This window comes from Nycticebus coucang, chromosome 12, assembly GCF_027406575.1.
Source record: "Nycticebus coucang isolate mNycCou1 chromosome 12, mNycCou1.pri, whole genome shotgun sequence".
Classification (NCBI taxonomy): Eukaryota; Metazoa; Chordata; class Mammalia; order Primates; family Lorisidae; genus Nycticebus; species Nycticebus coucang.
In genome coordinates, this window is record NC_069791.1 from 4,148,145 (window position 1) to 4,167,182 (window position 19,038).

The 19,038-nt window shown below is 38.7% G+C and overlaps 1 protein-coding gene across 5 annotated transcripts in view; it reads right to left on the bottom strand.

The window, feature by feature from the left end:
- Positions 1–19,038, bottom strand: part of MON2 (MON2 homolog, regulator of endosome-to-Golgi trafficking) — a 111,258-nt gene that overhangs the window by 38,154 nt on the left and 54,066 nt on the right. For all 5 annotated transcript variants that reach the window (XM_053555230.1, XM_053555231.1, XM_053555233.1 and 2 more), the window contains 10 exons: positions 18,469–18,573; positions 18,047–18,127; positions 17,896–17,969; positions 17,716–17,806; positions 15,718–15,819; positions 14,584–14,694; positions 12,719–12,894; positions 10,244–10,406; positions 5,492–5,785; positions 3,224–3,422 (listed from right to left, as the gene is read on the bottom strand). In XM_053555230.1, coding sequence (XP_053411205.1) covers positions 3,224–3,422; positions 5,492–5,785; positions 10,244–10,406; positions 12,719–12,894; positions 14,584–14,694; positions 15,718–15,819; positions 17,716–17,806; positions 17,896–17,969; positions 18,047–18,127; positions 18,469–18,573 — 1,396 coding nt within the window. The remainder of the gene's footprint in view (positions 1–3,223; positions 3,423–5,491; positions 5,786–10,243; positions 10,407–12,718; positions 12,895–14,583; positions 14,695–15,717; positions 15,820–17,715; positions 17,807–17,895; positions 17,970–18,046; positions 18,128–18,468; positions 18,574–19,038) is intronic.

Sequence of the window (19,038 nt, forward strand, 5' to 3'; positions counted from 1 at the left end):
TGGCTCAAAGGAGTGGGGCACTGGCCCCATATGCCAGAGGTGGTGGGTTCAAAAACTGCAAAAAAAAATTTGCAGCCCCAACCAAAAACTGCAAAAAAAAATTTGTTTTCAGATGTAGGAACAAAGGGCACCAGGAAGAGGATAATTGGTATATTAAATAAAGTTTAGGTCTTATAAACGAAATTCTAGATATGCACGCACACGCTTATACAATTTTCTAGTACACCATTTCCTCTATGGAGAAAACACACCATAAATAAACTGTCCTTTTACAAATGAATTTGTCCCTCTCATGTGAAACTGAGTCTCCTGACCCACTATCAGCAGAGCATAAGCTGAATGACAGCTGCTGGTGTCCACTGACAAGACTAAATTCACTCCTGTGACTGACTAAATACATTTACGACAAAGCTCTCCATGGCCTGTTTGTTTCCATGAGGGTCAAAAACAAAAAAACACACAAAAAAACCCTTTTCCTTGCACAATCAAAACCTATAGCTTTGTTAATAACAAGGATAATTATCCACGTCAACTAAAATAATGCAAGTCAGAGAAATTGATATTTCCCAAAGCAGTATAACAAAAGTGTGCTATGAAGTATATAAACAATGAGGGTTTAAATACTTTTATTTTGCTAAGGCTATAAATGACTAGATTTGTTATTTTAAAAAAAAGGGATAAAGCCAAATCCCTGAGGAAGCATTCAGTTAACAGGAAAACGGAGCAGGTCTGCTATAAACAGTAGGTACCACCTGCCTGCTCTGAGCAAACTGCACCAACAGCCAGTGCCGTGCATCTTCCCCTCCATACGCCTTTATTATTTTTTTCTTTGAATTTTGCTTTCAACTGGCTTTCACTCATCTTAGTCTGAAGGTTTTTTAAAAAATTTTTTTTTTCTTTTCTTCCTTTAGCGATTCTCTTGCCCTTAGCCTCTCAAGTAGCTGGGACTACAGACACCTGCCACCATGCCCGGCTTTTTTTGGTAGAGACGGGGTCTCACTCTGGCTCACTCCATCTCAGGCGCAATCTACCCCCTTGGCCTCCCATAACGCTGGGATTACAGGCGTGAGCCACCACGCCCGGCCTCCATGCTCCTTTATTAAAAATTGAGGAGTCCGGATTATACTTAAGGAGAAATCTATAAACTATTGTTGAAAGATGTTAAAGAAGACATAAATAAATGGAAATACATAAAAAAAATTGAGGGGGATATACATGCAATAAAAACACAGATTTTAAAGTAAACTGTCCAAACAGTTGTCACAAGTTACATTTTAAAACTACCAAACAGGTGGCATCCATAGTTCAGTGGGTAGGGCGTAAGTCACATACACCCAAGGGTGGTGGGTTCGAATCCAGCCCAGGCCAGCCAAACAATGACAACTACAACCAAAAAACAGCCAGGCCTTGTGGCTGGCTGGCACCTGTTCCAGCTACTTGGGAAACTAAGGCAAAAGAATGGCTTAAGCACTCCATGGAGGGCCACATACTGAGACACTGTGTCAAAAACAAAAAAGAGGGCGGCGCCTGTGGCTCAGTGAGTAGGGCGCCGGCCCCCTATGCCGAGGGTGGCGGGTTCAAACCCAACCCCGGCTGAACTGCAACCAAAAAAAAATAGCCGGGTGTTGTGGCAGGCGCCTGTAGTCCCAGCTGCTCTGGAGGCTGAGGCATGAGAATCGCGTAAGCCCAAGAGTTAGAGGTTGCTGTGAGCCGTGTGACGCCACGGCACTCTACCCAAGGGCGGTACAGTGAGACTCTGTCTCTACAAAAAATAAATATATAAATAAAACTACCAAACAGCTAACACACTTCTGCCTGTTGCCATCCCAGTTAAAAAGTCAGATAAAACATTCCATTTGCCAACTGGAGTGGTGACGTAAGCTCAGGTTTAGAGTATCTTGTGACATTTAACACATTTTATGTCTAGAAATACGTCCTCTTTCTAAAAGAGCAGGTATAATTATTTATATGATTATGTTAAAAATAATAAACTTTATTTTAAAATATTACCACTTTCTAGTCTTTAAGTTATTAAAAAATTAGAAAGGCAGAAAAAATGTCCTTTGCCTCCATTTCTAAAAAACTAAATCTGTATCTAAACGTTCTTACCTTTTAAGATAATGTATCACGGAAGTATTAAAATGATGCTTATTTTGTCACAACTCAGCAAATGTAGAATGAAAATTTGTGCATTTCACTGTATATAAATTTTACAAAAAAAAAAAGAAAAACTAAAATTAAAAAATAATATACATCAAGTCCTAAAGTGCAAAATGGACCAGATACCATCAAGTATTTGTTTCTGGGGAAAAGTACAGGAGAAGAGCAGCATACAGAAAGAAGTGCTGTGGGATGAGTGAATGTGCTCGTGCTTTAACTAAGGAGGCTAAAAGCCAAACGTAAAATAGCAAGTGAAACAAATAAACATGCACAGCACACTCACAACTACAACAAAAACATCTCTGCTCACCTTTCTCTACCTTTCCCCCATTACTGCCATCACAATCTAAAGCACAGTGATCAGCACACTAGTATTTAATCTCAGGACTACTGACATTTCTAGTTGGACGATCTTTGTTGTGGGGGCTGTGCTGTGTATTGTGAGATGTGTAGCATCATCCCTCCCCATCTGTGACAATTAAAAATGCCTCCAGAATTGCTAACTATCCTATCTGATATAAAATTGGCCCTTTTTGAGAACCACTGATCTACGCCACCAACAGCCTCTGAGCAATCTGACAGCAGCCTATTGCCCTTCCTTGCTGCTACTCTATTCCACTTGCACCAACCAGAGTGATTTTTAAAATTTTTATCTAATGATGTCACATTACAGCTTGAAACCTTTTCATGGTTTCCGTTCAACGCTCTTAGGAGAAAGTCCTGGCTGTCTAACACATTCTACACGGTCTGGAATCTCCTGACCTTGCGCCCTGACTGGGGATCAGGCTTTTCCTTACTCTTGTCATCCCAGATCTTCAACATGCTGCATCCTCACCATCCCTCTCCCCTCAGTCTTCTGTCTCTTGTTCTATCTGAAACGTTCTCCAAGAAATGAATGAAAACACACACACTCATGCACACAGCACACATAAACACACAAACTGCAAGTTAAGAATTATTCTTGGGTAGAAGCATTACATATATTTTAAAAAAATCTTCTATATTTTCCAAATTTCCTTTAACACGAATTACTTCTATAATGAGAAGAAAAATGTATATATACCTAAAGGCTGAAGTAAATATCTTCTAGTGTTGAAGATTCTTGCTACTCCAGCCAACGTTAACACCCACGTCTCAGCCCACTGCTTCTCTGCTGTGTCCCTTGAATGATGAATGAGAATATTGCCACCTCCAGACTCAATCTTTTCTTTGTCCGCAGTGGTAGAGGACTCTCGAACACGGTCCAATAGATGAAAGAGCACCTAAATATTTATAAAAATGTCACATAAAATGTATTGATAATAAAGCTTAAGAAACAGTGCAAAAATCTAAAAATTATTATAAGAAATATACTTTACAATATTATTAATCCCCACATATTAGAGGAAATTGACCAAAGAAGTAACCACACATTCTTATGTTTATCCTTAAGGCACTGGAATGTGAAAAATAAAAATAAATTGGACAGAATATAAACTAAGACTTGTTGAATCGAGGTATCAACGGAGCATCTGTGGGGCAATGTATAAAATAAGAACAAAAGCTAAGAAGGGGTCTGGGCAAAAAAATAATTAATATCACAAGTGTTATCACCATAACTGAAGCCCTAGGGCTAAATGAGGGTATGTGGGAAAAAACCAACAAGCAAGAAGTAAATGGGATGGGGAATGAAAAAATAAGAGCAAAGAAAAGAAAATAAAAATTCAGCACAAATAAACAATGCTGAATGCTACCAAAATGTACAGGATGAGATTAAGCAGAGGCCAGAAAATTTGGCAAGTAGGAGCCACCTGCAGGATGAGAACAATTCCTGTGTTTCTACAGTGAGGTCTCTGAACCAGCAGCATCAAGCACCCCCACGGAACTTGACAGAAGGCAAATGCTCAGGCCCCGCTCAGGCCAAAGTAACCAGAAACTGGGGGCGGGGCGTGCTATAACAACTGGGTGCTGTAACAAGTCTTCTGGGTGATTCTTCTACACTCCAATGTTTTAAAGACTCTGGGAGAAGCAGAATAATCTGGAAATCAAATTACAAGGGATAAGGGAATGTAGGGGAGGTGAGGAAAAAAAATCATTGAGAATTAGGCAGCAAAATGATTAAAAATGACGCTTGAAAGAAAAATAAGAATCAAGTCTATTTGAGGAAGAGCCAGGAGACGATGCTGATACAGAACACAGAAAAACACAAGGCTTTTACTATAAATACATACAATTTTTACTTCTCAAGAAAATAGAAGAATGAAAAAAGAAAACAGTGCTTTTAATTATTTTAGTAGGGAACACATATTAATTTTTTAAGAAGTCATTTTGGGTCTGTTAAATTGAAAAATTTATGAAAGTAAAAAATTATACATATAATATTAAAATGAAAGAGATGTTAGCAAAAAAAGACTTTTTTTTTTTTTTGTAGAGACAGAGTCTCACTTTACCGCCCTCAGTAGGGTGCCATGATGTCACAGGACTTACAGCAACCCGCGATTCTCCTGCCTCAGCCTCCCCAGCAGCTGGGATTACAGGCGCCCGCCACAACGCTGAGCTATCTTTTGTTTTTTTTTTTTGGCCAGGGCTGGGTTTGAACCCACCACCTCAGGCATATGGGACCGGCGCCCTACTCCTTGAGCCACAGGCGCCGAGCTATCTTTTGGTTGCAGTTCAGCCGGGGCTGGGTTTGAACCCGCCACCCTCGGTATATGGGGCCGGCGCCCTACTCACTGAGCCACAGGCGCCACCCAACAAAAAAGACTTTTAACAAAGAGAGAAAGCTAATAAGTGTGGATTCTATAGGAAACTTTTAAAAGAGAAAAAAGAAAAAAGTTGAAAATGTGTATTTAATACATATGTTTATACATGTATAATGTACCATTTGGAGGTCACTTTTGTTTGTTGTCTACAGTGTAAATAAATTTCATTGCTGATATTCTTTTACTTCTAAAATACTATTTTGATTGCATTTGAATTGCATGTAGACCTCAAAATTTAAAAAAAAAAAAAAAGCTTTCCCCTCTATTGTAAGGGATTGATTATCCCCTATGGTTCAACTTGTTTTACCATTTATAAAAGCAGGAAAACAAAGAGAGAGAGAGAGAGAGAAGGGCAAAGGCAGAAACTGAGGCAGAGGCAACAGATGGAGACAGAAACAGAGAGGTAAGGGTCTGACATCTGACTCTGTGTGAGGTCCAACTGAAGACATGACAAAGCTAATATTTTCTGTTCTATCAAATAACACAAATGCATGAAAATTCTCCTTTAAAATCAATAGGAACAAGTTTAACTGAAAAGAATCTAAGTGCGTCTCAGTTAACAGCTGACTGCTTCAGCTGCTTCCCAGTACCTTCCAGATGACAGTGTGCCAGGTGGAGTGCTGCAGCAGCGTTCCGTGTGCTCCAATGGTGGAGAACAGAGTCTGTCCCGCACTCTTCCTGACAGCAGGGCGGGGGTCCACACACAGTTCACCCAGTTTCGCATAAAGACAGAGCCACAAGCAGTCAAACGGGGGTGCGGGATGGAACGGCCGATCCAAAGCCACGCCCTTCTCTTCCGCCTGCTTTCGCTGTGCTGCCTCTTCCTTATTTAATTCTTTTTCAATAGTGTCCCCTCTTTGGAAAAAATAATCTGAAATATTCCACTGAAAGGCAAAGTAAAAAAAAAAAAAAAAATCACTTTATTCACAGATTTTGTTTTAAGCACATAGATATGCAACACGTGGTTATTTTATCTTTCAGAGAAAAACCTTTAAAAGATCACTTCAAAAAAAACCTCTTTCATGGTAGAACAGATTAAATGAAAACATTCCTTTCTCTGTCAACATCTCTACATGATTTCAGGAGCAGTGAGGGAAAAATCTGTGCTAACACTAATTTTTTATTAGCTTTTTATAATGAAAAATTTCAAGAACATACAGAAAAACAATGATGTAGTGACTAGATTATCATACCCACTACCTAGAATATAACAATTGTTAACTATAAAAACTATGAAACCATAACCATAGTATCATTGCCATCCTAACAAAAGTTAACAATTCCTTAGTATCGTTTAATAATAAATTTGTGATTTCACATAAGAAAACAGCTATTATTGTCTCCAAACATCTCTCAGGATTTCACTGTCCACCACAGTACAGTTTGCAAATGAGAATCACACCAGTGATAAAAACGCAGACAACCCAGTCATCTGAACATCACTGTAAAATGAAGGTGGCAGTGTCCTTCAGGAATTTAAGCAACAATGAATTAACCAACCATTCTTGGGGAGCAATTATATAACAATATGCTTACATTTTTTCCATGACTATTTTTAATAATAAAATATAGCTGTCCCTTGGTATCCATAGGGAATTGGTTCCAGGACCACCAACAAATACCAAAATCCTCAGATGCTCAAGTGGCTTATATGAAATCATGTAGTGTGTGACATACGCACACACCCTGCCATGCACTTCAATGTCTACGCGACTTACAATACTTAACACAGCGTAAATGCCTTCTAAGTACGTGTTCTACTATATTGCTTAGGTAATATTGACAAGAAAAGTCTGTACGAGTTCAGTGCAAACACAGCCATCTTTTTAAAATATCTTCTGCCCCTGGTTGATGAATCCACAGATGTAGAATTGACGCACACGAAGCCTAATTTATTCAGTTTTAAACAAATGCATATTTAGAATAGCTCGTTGCATGTTTATTTAGTGTAATGTTGACTGAGATTTCCCACAGGCATACCTCATTTTATTGTGCTTTACGTTTTCGAGATAGGGTCTTGCTCTGCCTCCTGGCCTAAAGTGCAGCGATATCCTAACAACTCACAGAAACCTCAAAGTCCTGGACTCCAGTGACCCTCCTCCTGAGCCTCTCCAGCAACTGACCACAGGCCTGTGCCACCACACCTGGCTCATTTCCTCCCTGTAAGGGTCTTACTCTTGCACAGGCTGATCTTGAACTCCTGGCCCCAGGTGGTCCCTCCCCCTATCCTTCCCTGTGCCAGGATTACAGGTGTGAGCCACTGCGCCCGGCTCGTGCTTCACTTTATTGCACACGTCACAGATACATTTTTTACAAATTGAAAATCTGTGCCAACTCTGCACCGAGCAAGTCTATTCTATCAGCACCATTTTCCCAATGGCAGGTGCTCTCTTCACATCACAGATTTTGAGTCTCAAGTGTTTCAAATTTCATTATTATTTTATCTGTCGTGGTGGTCCGTGATCATATTTTTGGTGCTACCCTTATAACCGGGGGCACACAAAACACTCCAATGTAAGACAGTAAATACAATCAATAAATATAGGTGTTCTTTACTATTTCATTGACAAGCCACTCCCCCACCTTTCTCCCATTCTTCAGGCCTCCCTATTCCCTGAGACACAGCAATATTGAAATTAGGCCAATTAATAACCATACAATGGTTTCTAACTGTTCAAGTAGAAGGAACAGTTACATGTTTCTCTCTTTAGAACAAAAGCTAGAAATAATTAAGATTAGTGAAGAAGGCATGTCAAAAGCTGAGACAGGCCAAAAGCTAGGGTTCTTTTTTTGTGCCAAACAGCAAGCTAAGTTCTAATCCAAAGGAAAAGTTCTTGCGGGAAATTAGCAGTGCTACTCCAATGACACACAAATGATGAGGAGTTGGAACAGCCTTGCTGTTCACACGGACAAAGCCCGAGTGGCCTGGAGAGATCCAAGCAGTTGCAACACCCCTGAGCCACAGGCTCGTCAGAGCGAGGCCCTAACTCCACTCCAGGAAGGCTGAGAAGGTCTGAAGCCTGCAGACGTTGCTTCGCAAGGTTTACGGAAAGACACTGTCTTCATAACGTGCGAGTGTAAGGTGAAGCAGCGAGTTATCCAACGATTGATCTAACACCCCCAAGGAAGGTGGCCATACTAAAGTACAGATTTTCAGTGTGGACAGAACAGCCTTCAACTGGTAGAAGGTGCCACTTTCATAGCTGGAGAAGCGAAGTCAATACCTGGCTTCAAAGGCAGGCTCACTTCTTCATTAGTGGATAATGCAACTTGTGACTTGAAGTTGAAGCCCATACTCATTTGCCAGTCTGAAAATCCTAGGGCCCTTAACAATTACGCTGACTGCTCTGTTTTGCCAATGAAAAAGCAAAGTCCAGATAACGGCACATCTGCTAACACTTTGGTTTGCTGTTTTAAGCCCACTTTTGAGACCTACCACTCAGAAACCCAGATTCCTTTCCAAATATGACTGACATGACGACTGGTCACCCAGGAGCTCTGATGTAAGCGTACGGGGACATTTATGCTGTTTCACACCTGCTTGACACCACCCTATCCTGCAGCCCAGGGATCAAGGAGTAATTCCAGCTTTCAAGTCTTCTCACTTAAGAAATACATTCTGCAAGGCTACAGCTGCCACAGACAGTGATTCCTCTGAGGGATCTGGGCAAAGTAAAGTATTTACTATTCTAGATGCCATGAAGAGCATTAGTGATTCATGGGAAGAGGTAAAAAATCAACATAAATAGGCATTTGGAAGAAGCTGATTCCAATTCTCAGGGATGACTGTTGAGAGGTTAAAGATTCAGTGGAGTAAGCCTTTAGAGATGTGGTGGAAACAGCGAGAGAAGCAGAATTAGAGGTGGAGCCTGCAGGGGTGAGTGAACCGCTGCCCTCTCCTGACAGAACCTGAATGGATGAGGAGTTGCTTCTTATGCAAGAACAAAGGAAGTTTCTTCTTGAGTTGGAATCTTCTTCAGGTGAAGAAGCTGGCAACATTGTTGAAATGATAACAAAAGATTTCAATTTTAGAATATTCCCTGAAGTTAGCTGATCAGCAACAGGGGTTGGGAGAACTAACTCCAATTTTGAAATAAGTTCAACTGTGGGTAAACGCTACCAAACAGCACTGCACGCTACAGAGAAATCTTTTGTAAAAGGAAGAGTCAATCTATGCAGCAAACTTCACTGTTGTCTTATTTTAAGAAAGCCACTCCCACCTTCAGCAACCACCACCCTGGTCAGCCACCCCCACCTTTAGTAATCTGAGGCAAGGCCATCTACCAGCAAAAATATGAGATTCACTGAAGGTGCAAATAAATACTTTGGCAATGAATTATTTTTAGATTAAGGTATACACACTTTTTAGACAATACTATTAGAAACTTAATAGACTATGGTATAGTGTAACTTTTATATGCACTGGGAAGCCAAAAACTTAGTGTGACTTATTACAGTATCTGCTTTATTGTGGTCTAGAACTGAACCCACAGCATCTCCAAGGTATGCCTGCACTTCCACATTCTAAATGTATAAAATGAGGTTCAAGAGGTTAAAATTTAACAATTAACCAAAGTCGATCAGAATTAAAATACATGTGTACCTGTTTCCAGAGCCCAGGCTCTTCCAAGATGAGACGTCTCCTGACAGCTAACAGATCAGTGTTTACAGCCTGCAGGACTACGCAGAGAGTAAAGCCTCTCACTGCAGCTTTAGTCACTAACTAGCAGGAAATGAAAATGCTGCTACCAAAGTAATATTTCAAATCAATTTTCCTTCACACAAGTCAACAGATTTCCCTTGTGTGTACTATTATTAAATCCTCTCATAACAAACTCTGCAAAAGGCCACTCAATGTATGAACATTGTTTCAAATATTCTCCTGTTAATAAATGATTTCTTTTTTTGAGACATGTGATATAGGTTTGATACTTAGAGGTCATTTAAACAATTCCCATAGAGAAGTAAATGCCATGTTTGCTTAGCTTTCACTCCTAACTGCTTAACAGTGATTTCTAAATCACACTATTTTTCTTTTTTTCTTTTTTTTGTAGAGACAGTGTCTTACTTTATCGCCCTCGGTAGAGTGCCGTGGCCTCACACAGCTCACAGCAACCTCCAACTCCTGGGCTTAAGCGATTCTCAGCCTCCCGAGTCCTCAGCCTCCCGAGTAGCTGGGACTACAGAAGCCCGCCACAACACCTGGCTATTTTTTTGTTGCAGTTTGGCCGGGGCCGGGTTTGAACCCGCCACCCTCAGTATATGGGGCCGGCGCCTTACCGACTGAGCCACAGGTGCCGCCCCTAAATCACACTATTATACAAAAGGCCAGTGATACTTACCAATAAACCTATCGAAGTTAAACTAATATTAAGTTCTTGGTTATGAAGACCAAAGCTACCTGCAACATCTACGACTATTTGCAGGCAAGTGCAAGGCATCGTTGGTAGAAAATCTGTCACAACCAGCTGAAGACACTGGAATGCAGTTCGGATCAAGGATTCTCTGAAAACATAAATGTATACTGATGTTAAAATGCAAGTATAAAAGTACATATCTTACAATAATTTGAATCAAGCAAAATGCTTTCAACTTGAACAAGAAAACCTCTAATATGCATCACAGTACTTCAACATTTATATAAATGTAAAAAAGATATATTAAGAAATAAAATCGGTATACAGTTACTTCCCCCCACTGCATCCTCAGGACTATATGGTGCCTCACACACGTCAGTGCACTCGGCTTCATGAGGGCACTGAGCTCTTTCATTCTTAACTCAGAAAATGAAAATGAAGCTCCCCTACAGTGCATGCCCATATACTGTACCTTACTTAGATCTTCAAACCAATATAAAATTCTATAACTTGTCTGTGAGATAAGAGAACATTTTGAATTTCAAACAAAGAGAGTAAGTATTTGGTTTTGTAGAAAATAATAGTGAAAATGGCAATTACGACAGCTAACATTACTGGGTGCCTAGGGTGTCATGTACTTTCTAAGGATTTTACATGGACTAATTCATTTCATTCTTATAACAAATGTCCTATTTTGCACACTGCATTTTAGGTTGAAAGAAGAAACTTAAGTTTGATCTAAAGTTGATCTCTTTTCACTTTAATCATCTCAGAATTTTATAGTACTTAAGAAAACCTATTACCACAAGTACTGAAGAACAATTAATTTTCCTAATTTTCTCAGGCATCTAAAACCCCTACACTAGTCATCAAAGCAAGACTGTGAATCTTGCTATAGAATTACAAATTATCCAACGTCTGCAAATCTCCCACTGTGATATTCTACCCTAAACTAAACAAGCCCACACATTCCCTCCAAACACCCTGTTCCCTCTGCACTCCCTATTTAGTTAACAACAACACCACCATTCACTAAACCGCCTGAATCAGAAATGCCGGTGTGATTTCTGACTGCTCCTTCTCCCACTGCCTCTACAGTCAGTCTGGTAAGTAGCTGGAACTCATCTCTTATTTCTAGAGAGCACTTGTAGGATCTCTCATTTCTAATCCTCCCCTCCATGCCGCTGTCATAGTGATAGCTGTCAAATGCACATCTGATCACATCATTCCTCTGCTTAAAATTCTAAAACGTCTCCCAAATGTATTCAGGATAAATGCAAATAGCTTAAAAGCATATACGGTCCTTCACAATTTTGGCTCTGCCACCCTCGCACTGGAGCCCTCTTCTCTTGTGGTGTTAACAAACTACAGTTGCATGTCACTTAACGATGGAGGTAAGTCCTGAGAAATATACCACTGGGCTACATCAAGGAGTGAACTTATAGAGACAAGACAGAGTAACCACTGCACACCTGCCATACAGACACACAGCCACACACCCAGCCACTGCTGCTGGCTGCACGCCAACTGAAAGTATGCCAATTATTTACACACCGAACACTATATAAGCACAGAAAAGGAACAGTGACAATACGTTATTGTACTCCATGGGGCCACTGTAGCACATGTGGTCTGCCACTGACTGAAACATCACCGCAGTACATGACTGCACTTGCTTACTAGGATCATATCACCAGGGCAGGAGGTATTTAGCTGTGTAATCAGAATAACCAGCAAGTATAGTATTTGGAATGCAATAAGCACAGGACAAATGTTTAATAAATAAAGAAATTAATAAAGTCATTTCAAGCTATTTCTTAAATTTCCCAGTATATACAGGCAAGTTGAGCAATAAACACTATTTCACATCGTTCTCTTTAGGCAAACTAAACCCAATCTTTTGATATGTCATAAAATTTGTTAGGTTGATTCATTTATCTCATTGTAACAGCTTTGTATTTTGAGGCTGGGTACAGTGGCTCACGCCTGTAATCCCAGCGCTCTGGGAAGCTGAGGCAGGTGGATCGCTTGAGCTCACGATTTCGAGACCAGCCTGAGCAAAAGCGGGACCTCAAATACTAGTCAGGCGTTGTGGTGGGCGCCTGCAGTCCCAGCTACTTGGGAGGATGAGGCAAGAGAATCGCTTGAGCCCAGGAGTTTGAGGTTGCTGCAAGCTAAGACGCCACAGCACTCTACCGAGGGGGACATAGTGAGACTATGTATGTCTCCAATAAAACCTTGTATTTTTGGATGTCATATACATACAATTTTCCCATCCTTCCAAAACAAAGATAATCCCTAAAAATTCCCTATAGTCACTTGATAGTAAGGAAAAAGTATTATAGGTCTTAGACTTCAGCAAGAAGAGCATACATAAAAAATTACCACAACCGTAATGTTTTAGGATGGAATGATTCCCTTTCTACCTTTATCTTTTTAGTATTAATGTTAAACACTTACCCTTGATCATTTCTGATTGCTCCCATGACTCCGAGCACTAACGGCCACCCAGGCCCGAGACTGTCTCCCTGACTCTGCAGAATCTGCAGCACACACTCCAGTTGCTTGAGTCGAATATCCGGGTGGTTGATATTGGACATCTCCTTTAAGGGGTTCAATAAAAGCAACTGCAGCCTCTGAAAAGGAGGCAAAAAACTAATCAGGAAGAAAAGTACAAAAAGACAGGAATGCTTTGCCTGTAGTCCCGGCTATTTGGGAAGCTGAGGCAAGAGAATCACTTAGGTCCAGGAGTTTGAGTTTGCTGTGAGCTGTGACACCATGGCACTCTACCAGGGCAACAAAGCGAGACTGTCTCAAAAAAAAAAAAAAAAAAAAGAAAGAAAAGAAAAGAAAAGACACTGATTACAGACCTCTGTATATTTCACTGAAGGAAATATATCTCTATCTGTACTGGAGAGACAAAACAATCTCCAATTTTTAAAATCATTTTTAATGTATGTCACATAAATTTAAATTTGAAATCCTCAAGTGTGATATAACAATAGAAGCTATACTACTACTAAAAAAAAGAATAAGCACAGATGTTAAACATAACATAAAACTACAAAATCTGTTGGAGAATTAAAACAGAAAAAGCCTTCTGGCCAGGCATGGTGGCTCATGTATGTAATCCCAGTGCTTTGGGAGGCTGAGCTGTGAGGATTATGTAAAGCCAGGAGTTCAAGACAAGCCTGGACAACAGAATGAGACCTTATCTCTACAAAAAAATGAAAAGATTAGCTGGGCATGGTGGCATGCCCTGTAATCCTTGTTACTTGGGAGGTTGATGCAGAAGGACTTCTGGGCCCAGGAGTTTGGGAATGCAGAAGCTGACTGTGCCACTGAACTCTAGCCTGGGTGACAGAGCAAGACCTTATCTCTAAAAAAATAAAATAAAATAAGAATACTCTGTTCTATCCCTTTCAGCATCTGAAAGCACTTGCTTCATTTTTAACTTTTTTCTCTCCAAGGATTCATTTATTTGGTTCACTGAGTAAACATTTTATTAAGTTCTCACTATGTGCAAGGTATTAAACTAGACATTGAGGATATTAAAATAAATGAAAAATGTTTTCTTTTCAAAAAAATTAAACTGTACCAGGAAAAATTACGAACTCGCTAAAAGCTAAGCTCTGTAAGCTCTATGATAGCTCCCCTGTCTTGTCCTTCATTCATTCTGGGAGCTGAACTTCATGATAACATGTGAGGTGGACCTGCGGAATGCGGCTATAATCCCACACGGTGATGAGGGCAATGGGGACAGTTTCTGATGCCACATTTCTGCTAAGTCCTGAAACAATACAATTCTAGTAGAGTTTCTAAAAAATTGTATAAGATATATATGAATGATAAAGTTAGGACAAAGAATTCATGATAAAGTAAACTATAAGTACAAAGTAACTTAAAATTATTAAAAACGAAAGCCCTTTTCCTTGTGAGTGCCTTTCCTGACACTTGTTTTCTCCTCATGTAAGAGTAGTGAGAGAAATAAACTCAGAAGCAGCTAAGGACCAAAGCAAAAGAGGTGCTGAAACAACCCTCAGCACTGCATGGAGAGAGATGCCTGCAGACCAAGAGCCCAATTCCAGCTCATTTAACTTAGCGCAGTGTCACTTATAAGGTGTTTTAAAATGACAATCCTAAAAATCTCATACCTTCTGTAAGGGATCCAGGATTTACATATAAAATAGAATATTCAGTTTAAAAAGCACTACCAGAATATCATCCACTTGATATATAAAGAAAAATCATCTATGAGGGAGGATAATTTTATATTAAGCATTCTTTTAAAATAATGAGATAAGGTTTTTGTTGGGTTTTTTTACCTGGTTTTGTGAAAGTGGAGGGTCATGGTTAAATGTTAATCCTGCTTTAATTAGGGAAGTTACAGCTTCTGCTCCCCACTCTCTCATTCGGGAGTTTGGGTGCTGGCACACCTGAATACAGACATTTAACAAAATCAAATGTTTAACTAAGAATCACACAACAGTTTGAGAAAAGAAACATTAAAACACTGTTTTCTGTTTTTTTTCACATTTTAAAAGTTTTATCAGATGTTTAATAAGGGCTGGAGAAAAAATTATATCTAAAATGTGAGTCAGCTTACCTTCTGAATAGGACCAAGAGGAAGCAGTACAGAAGAAAAGAGATGAAGCCAAGTCAAGTTACAGAAAAGTAAGCGATATGTCAGCACAGTAGAGAAGCTGATAAAGTTCCCAGTTAAATGGACCCTCATAAGCAATGTACTAAAATTAAAAAACTTTATTTGTTGACATTTGAGGACACTGTCCAATAATGAAATCTACATCCATCCTTTAATCATTCATATAAATAATCCAAATAAAATGAAAAAACCCTCACATCCATCTGTTTTTTCCCTAAGAATAATGATTTTATCAAGTTTCTAAAATAACATGAAATGGCCATGGTGACCTAACCCCAAGCTGAGAAGCTGTGGCTATTCAACAGCAGCTAATTACGAAGAATCACCCAACGTGGATACAAAACAATGGAAATTCAGGTAAGATTCTCCAGCACTATCTATAATTAGTGATGTCACATAGGTATTTCCCTGTGTAGTAAGCTATTTCATAACCACAGCGAAGGCCGTGAGTTTGTGGTATTCACACCAACACTCACCCTCAACTGTCCTGATGCTTCAGAACTGCTTGAAACTGAGGAGGACCAAGAGACTGTATGGTAGAAGAACAGATCCCAAGCTAACAGCTGACTTCACGGGCATTCCTCACCTTAAAATTTCACCCATTTGCAGCCATTAAAACCACTCCACTCCTTCACCAAACCAGTTACTACACAACTTTAATCCTTCATAAAATATATAGACAAGTGCAGGATCAGGAAAGGAAAAAACAGTTAATGCTGATTTTTTCAATGGTCATCTGAAATCATTAAATGTTCATGTCTATTAAAAAATTATAATTTTAAGAAAGAGATTTTACCTCAAGCAGATGGCCAGTTAGAGGTCTCCATAAAATTTCTATTCGGTGCATATTAACTAGACCAGTTTCTAACAATTTGGCAACAGCAAAAAGAGATGGCTCCTAGGAAGAAAACACATTGCATAGTGAGTACTCTGACTGAAAATAAAACAGAATATTCTGAAGAGCATGAATGAAAATAAAGTATGATTAGTTAAGATAAAGTTAGCAATAAATGTCATGACATGATATCATGACAAAATGTCAGATATTATGAAACAAGTCTTCTTGCCACCTTAAGTACCCAGAATAGCTCCTAACTGAAAAATTTGGTTAGGAAGAGAATGTTCTAACATTCTCTTCATTTTTGAAAATGAAACTATACTAGATGCACAGACTGGCTAGTCTTCTGACCAGAAGGAAAGAAGTCTTGAAATGCCCAGGCTTTATGTGTGAATGTTAGTTCAGTATTAAAAAAACAGAGGGTCAATTTACACAAAATCATAAACATTAAACAATCTTCTGCTGAATGATTATTGGGTCAAGAATGAAATTAAAATAGAAATCAAAAGATTCCTCAAACTGAATGACAAAGGGCACACAAGTTATCAAAACTCTGTGGAATTCAGCAAAAGCAGTTATGGTGGGAGGAGGGATTCAGAGCCTTAAGTGCCTACATTGAAAAAACAGGAAGACCACAAATTAACAATACACTTTCTCAGCACTTGTTTCCTCCAACCCTTCCTTAAAAGTCACATCTGCTCTTACCACTCTCATAAAATTATACACAGTATTCTTCAAGGACAATACTAAACTATTAATCATCAAATCTCCTATTTTTCTCATTAATTATGATTTCTTGTAACATTTTTCTCTTTTGATTTCCATGAACCTGTCCTTTCCTATCAAATTCTTACCATTTCTTCAATATCCAGCTCCAATCACACTATTTCATTTTGATTCATCTTAACTCATCTTAATAGAAATACACACTAAAAACATGTTATGTAACAAAGAACCAAAAATTCAGAGAATACGTCTCATATCACTTAATCTCTGTATTATTTATTTAGCCTCATGTGCCATCTAACTTAACCATCCAGTAGCAGACATGCTCTTTGAAAGCATTATAGAAACCATGTATTTCTTTTCTATCTCCTAGCAGAATGTCATGTACATAGTAAGACACTCTTCTTGTTGAATGAGTACACAAATTCTCAAGACTACCATCAACTTACATAGAGTTCATTAAAATAGTCTGTTAAAAATATTATGGCCTTATTTCCAAGATATAAATAACCCCAAATTTCCCTATGCTTGCCAAGTATAATGAAAAATGATATTTTTAGTAGTATAGAATTTTTTTAAACAAATTTTTTATTTTCCCTATTGTTTCTAGAGACAGGGTCTTGCCATGTTGCCCAGTCTGGTCTCAAACTCATGGACCTAAGCAATACTCCTGCTTCAACCTCCTAAGCAGCTGGAACTGTAGGGGCATGCCACTGTGCCTGGCCACAAAATGTTCTTGAACATCAATATTCAAAAGTACCACTCTACTCATTTAATCAATTAACAAAGAAAAATTTTGATTTTTAAGGTAAGGAGGACCATTACCTTCAGAAAGAAATGATTGGCTCCTTATTTTCCATCCCAGTGAAGGCGAGAAAGACTGAGACATATATTCCTTGATGTAAATTTTGTATTACCCCAATCATAAATTATAATTACAAGTATTATTGTGGCATTTTACAGAACCTAATTATACAAACTGTATTACATTATTTTACAAAAATATTTTAATGTACAATATATAAAAGAAATGGGCATAATTTAAAATCATATTACAATACTTAAACATATCACAAGCTATGTCCTCTTTATTACCCCTTCAACAAATTACAATTATAAATGGTAAAGACCCAAAAGAATATGGTTAATATATAAGCTGGGTACAAGAGACACACACCTTATATGTATAACTAATGTACCAAATTTAAACAGAAAACTAGAACATCACACCTTATTATTTCCATAGGCCATATCCATTGCTTCTAAAGATAGAGAGCAAAGTGCATTTATTAAATGATGCAATGATACATCATCAAGATACCTAAAAAAAAGATGAAGAAATATGTTATTTTGATTTAAAATATATAGCTAATAAGAATGCTTTTTTATCAATTTAAAAAACTGACTTACTGTGAGCTTTCAAACAATCTTGAAAGTATATTGGAAATCACTGGTAAATCAGTCATCACTGCCGTTGTTAGAACCTAAGAGAAGAATAAAGTTAAATGTTACCGGTGACATCTGGGGAAGCACTAACTAGGTAAGGAGCACTAGAACTTACTGTGCTGGGTCCTTCCACAGCTCGTCCGGGTTTCAAAGCACCGCCACTGCTAGGTTTTAATCCCAAAATCCATACAAGATGCTATAAAATTTTAAAAAATCAAAACAAAATTTATAGAACTATAAAAAATTCTATTAACTAAAATTCAGTAGTAATTGCTAGTGACTAAAATTGAAATCAGTATGCCTTTAGTAACTAAAATTAAAATCATAAAAAATTTTACCAAACTTAGGCCATTACAAGAAGCACTCCATCACTTCCGATTGAGTCATGTCTTTATTTCCTTTCCAACCTGCCTTTTTTCATACTTCCTATTTATTCCTTAGACCTGCCCAAAGCACTAATAGGCATTGCTTAGATTAACTGCTAGGCAACTACATATGAAAACAGCACTGACCTCTGATCCAGACACTATAACGTACCTGGAGAGTTGCCAAGACAAGTTGCCAGGATGTTCCCAGGACAGCCCCGTGGCAGTGCGCCAAGTTAAGTAAAGTCCTCATACACTGGATATTTTTGGAAGTTAGCTATATTTTAAAAAAGGATATATTTTTAAGAATTGTTATGCATTCTTGAAAACTAAAAGCTTATGAATCAGCATTAATATGTTAAAGGATTTTTTAAATAAAAAACAAAAATTTAAGAAAACAGGTTAGGATAGTTTTGTAAGGAACAAATTTATTTGATTAAAAGTTGTTTTATCAGGCAGCGCCTGTGGCTCAGTGGGTAGGGCGCCAGCCCCATATACTGATGGTGGCGGGTTCAAACCCAGCCCCGGCCAAACTGCAACAAAAACAAAAAAATAGCCGGTGTTGTGGCGGGCGCCTGTAGTCCCAGCTACTCAGGAAGCTAAGGCAAAAGAATTGCCTAAGCCCAGGAGTTGGAGGTTGCTGTGAGCTGTGACACCACGGCACTCTACCAAGGGCAATAAAGTGAGACTCTGTCTCTAAAAAAAAATTTAAGTTGTTTTATCATATTATAACTATATAATA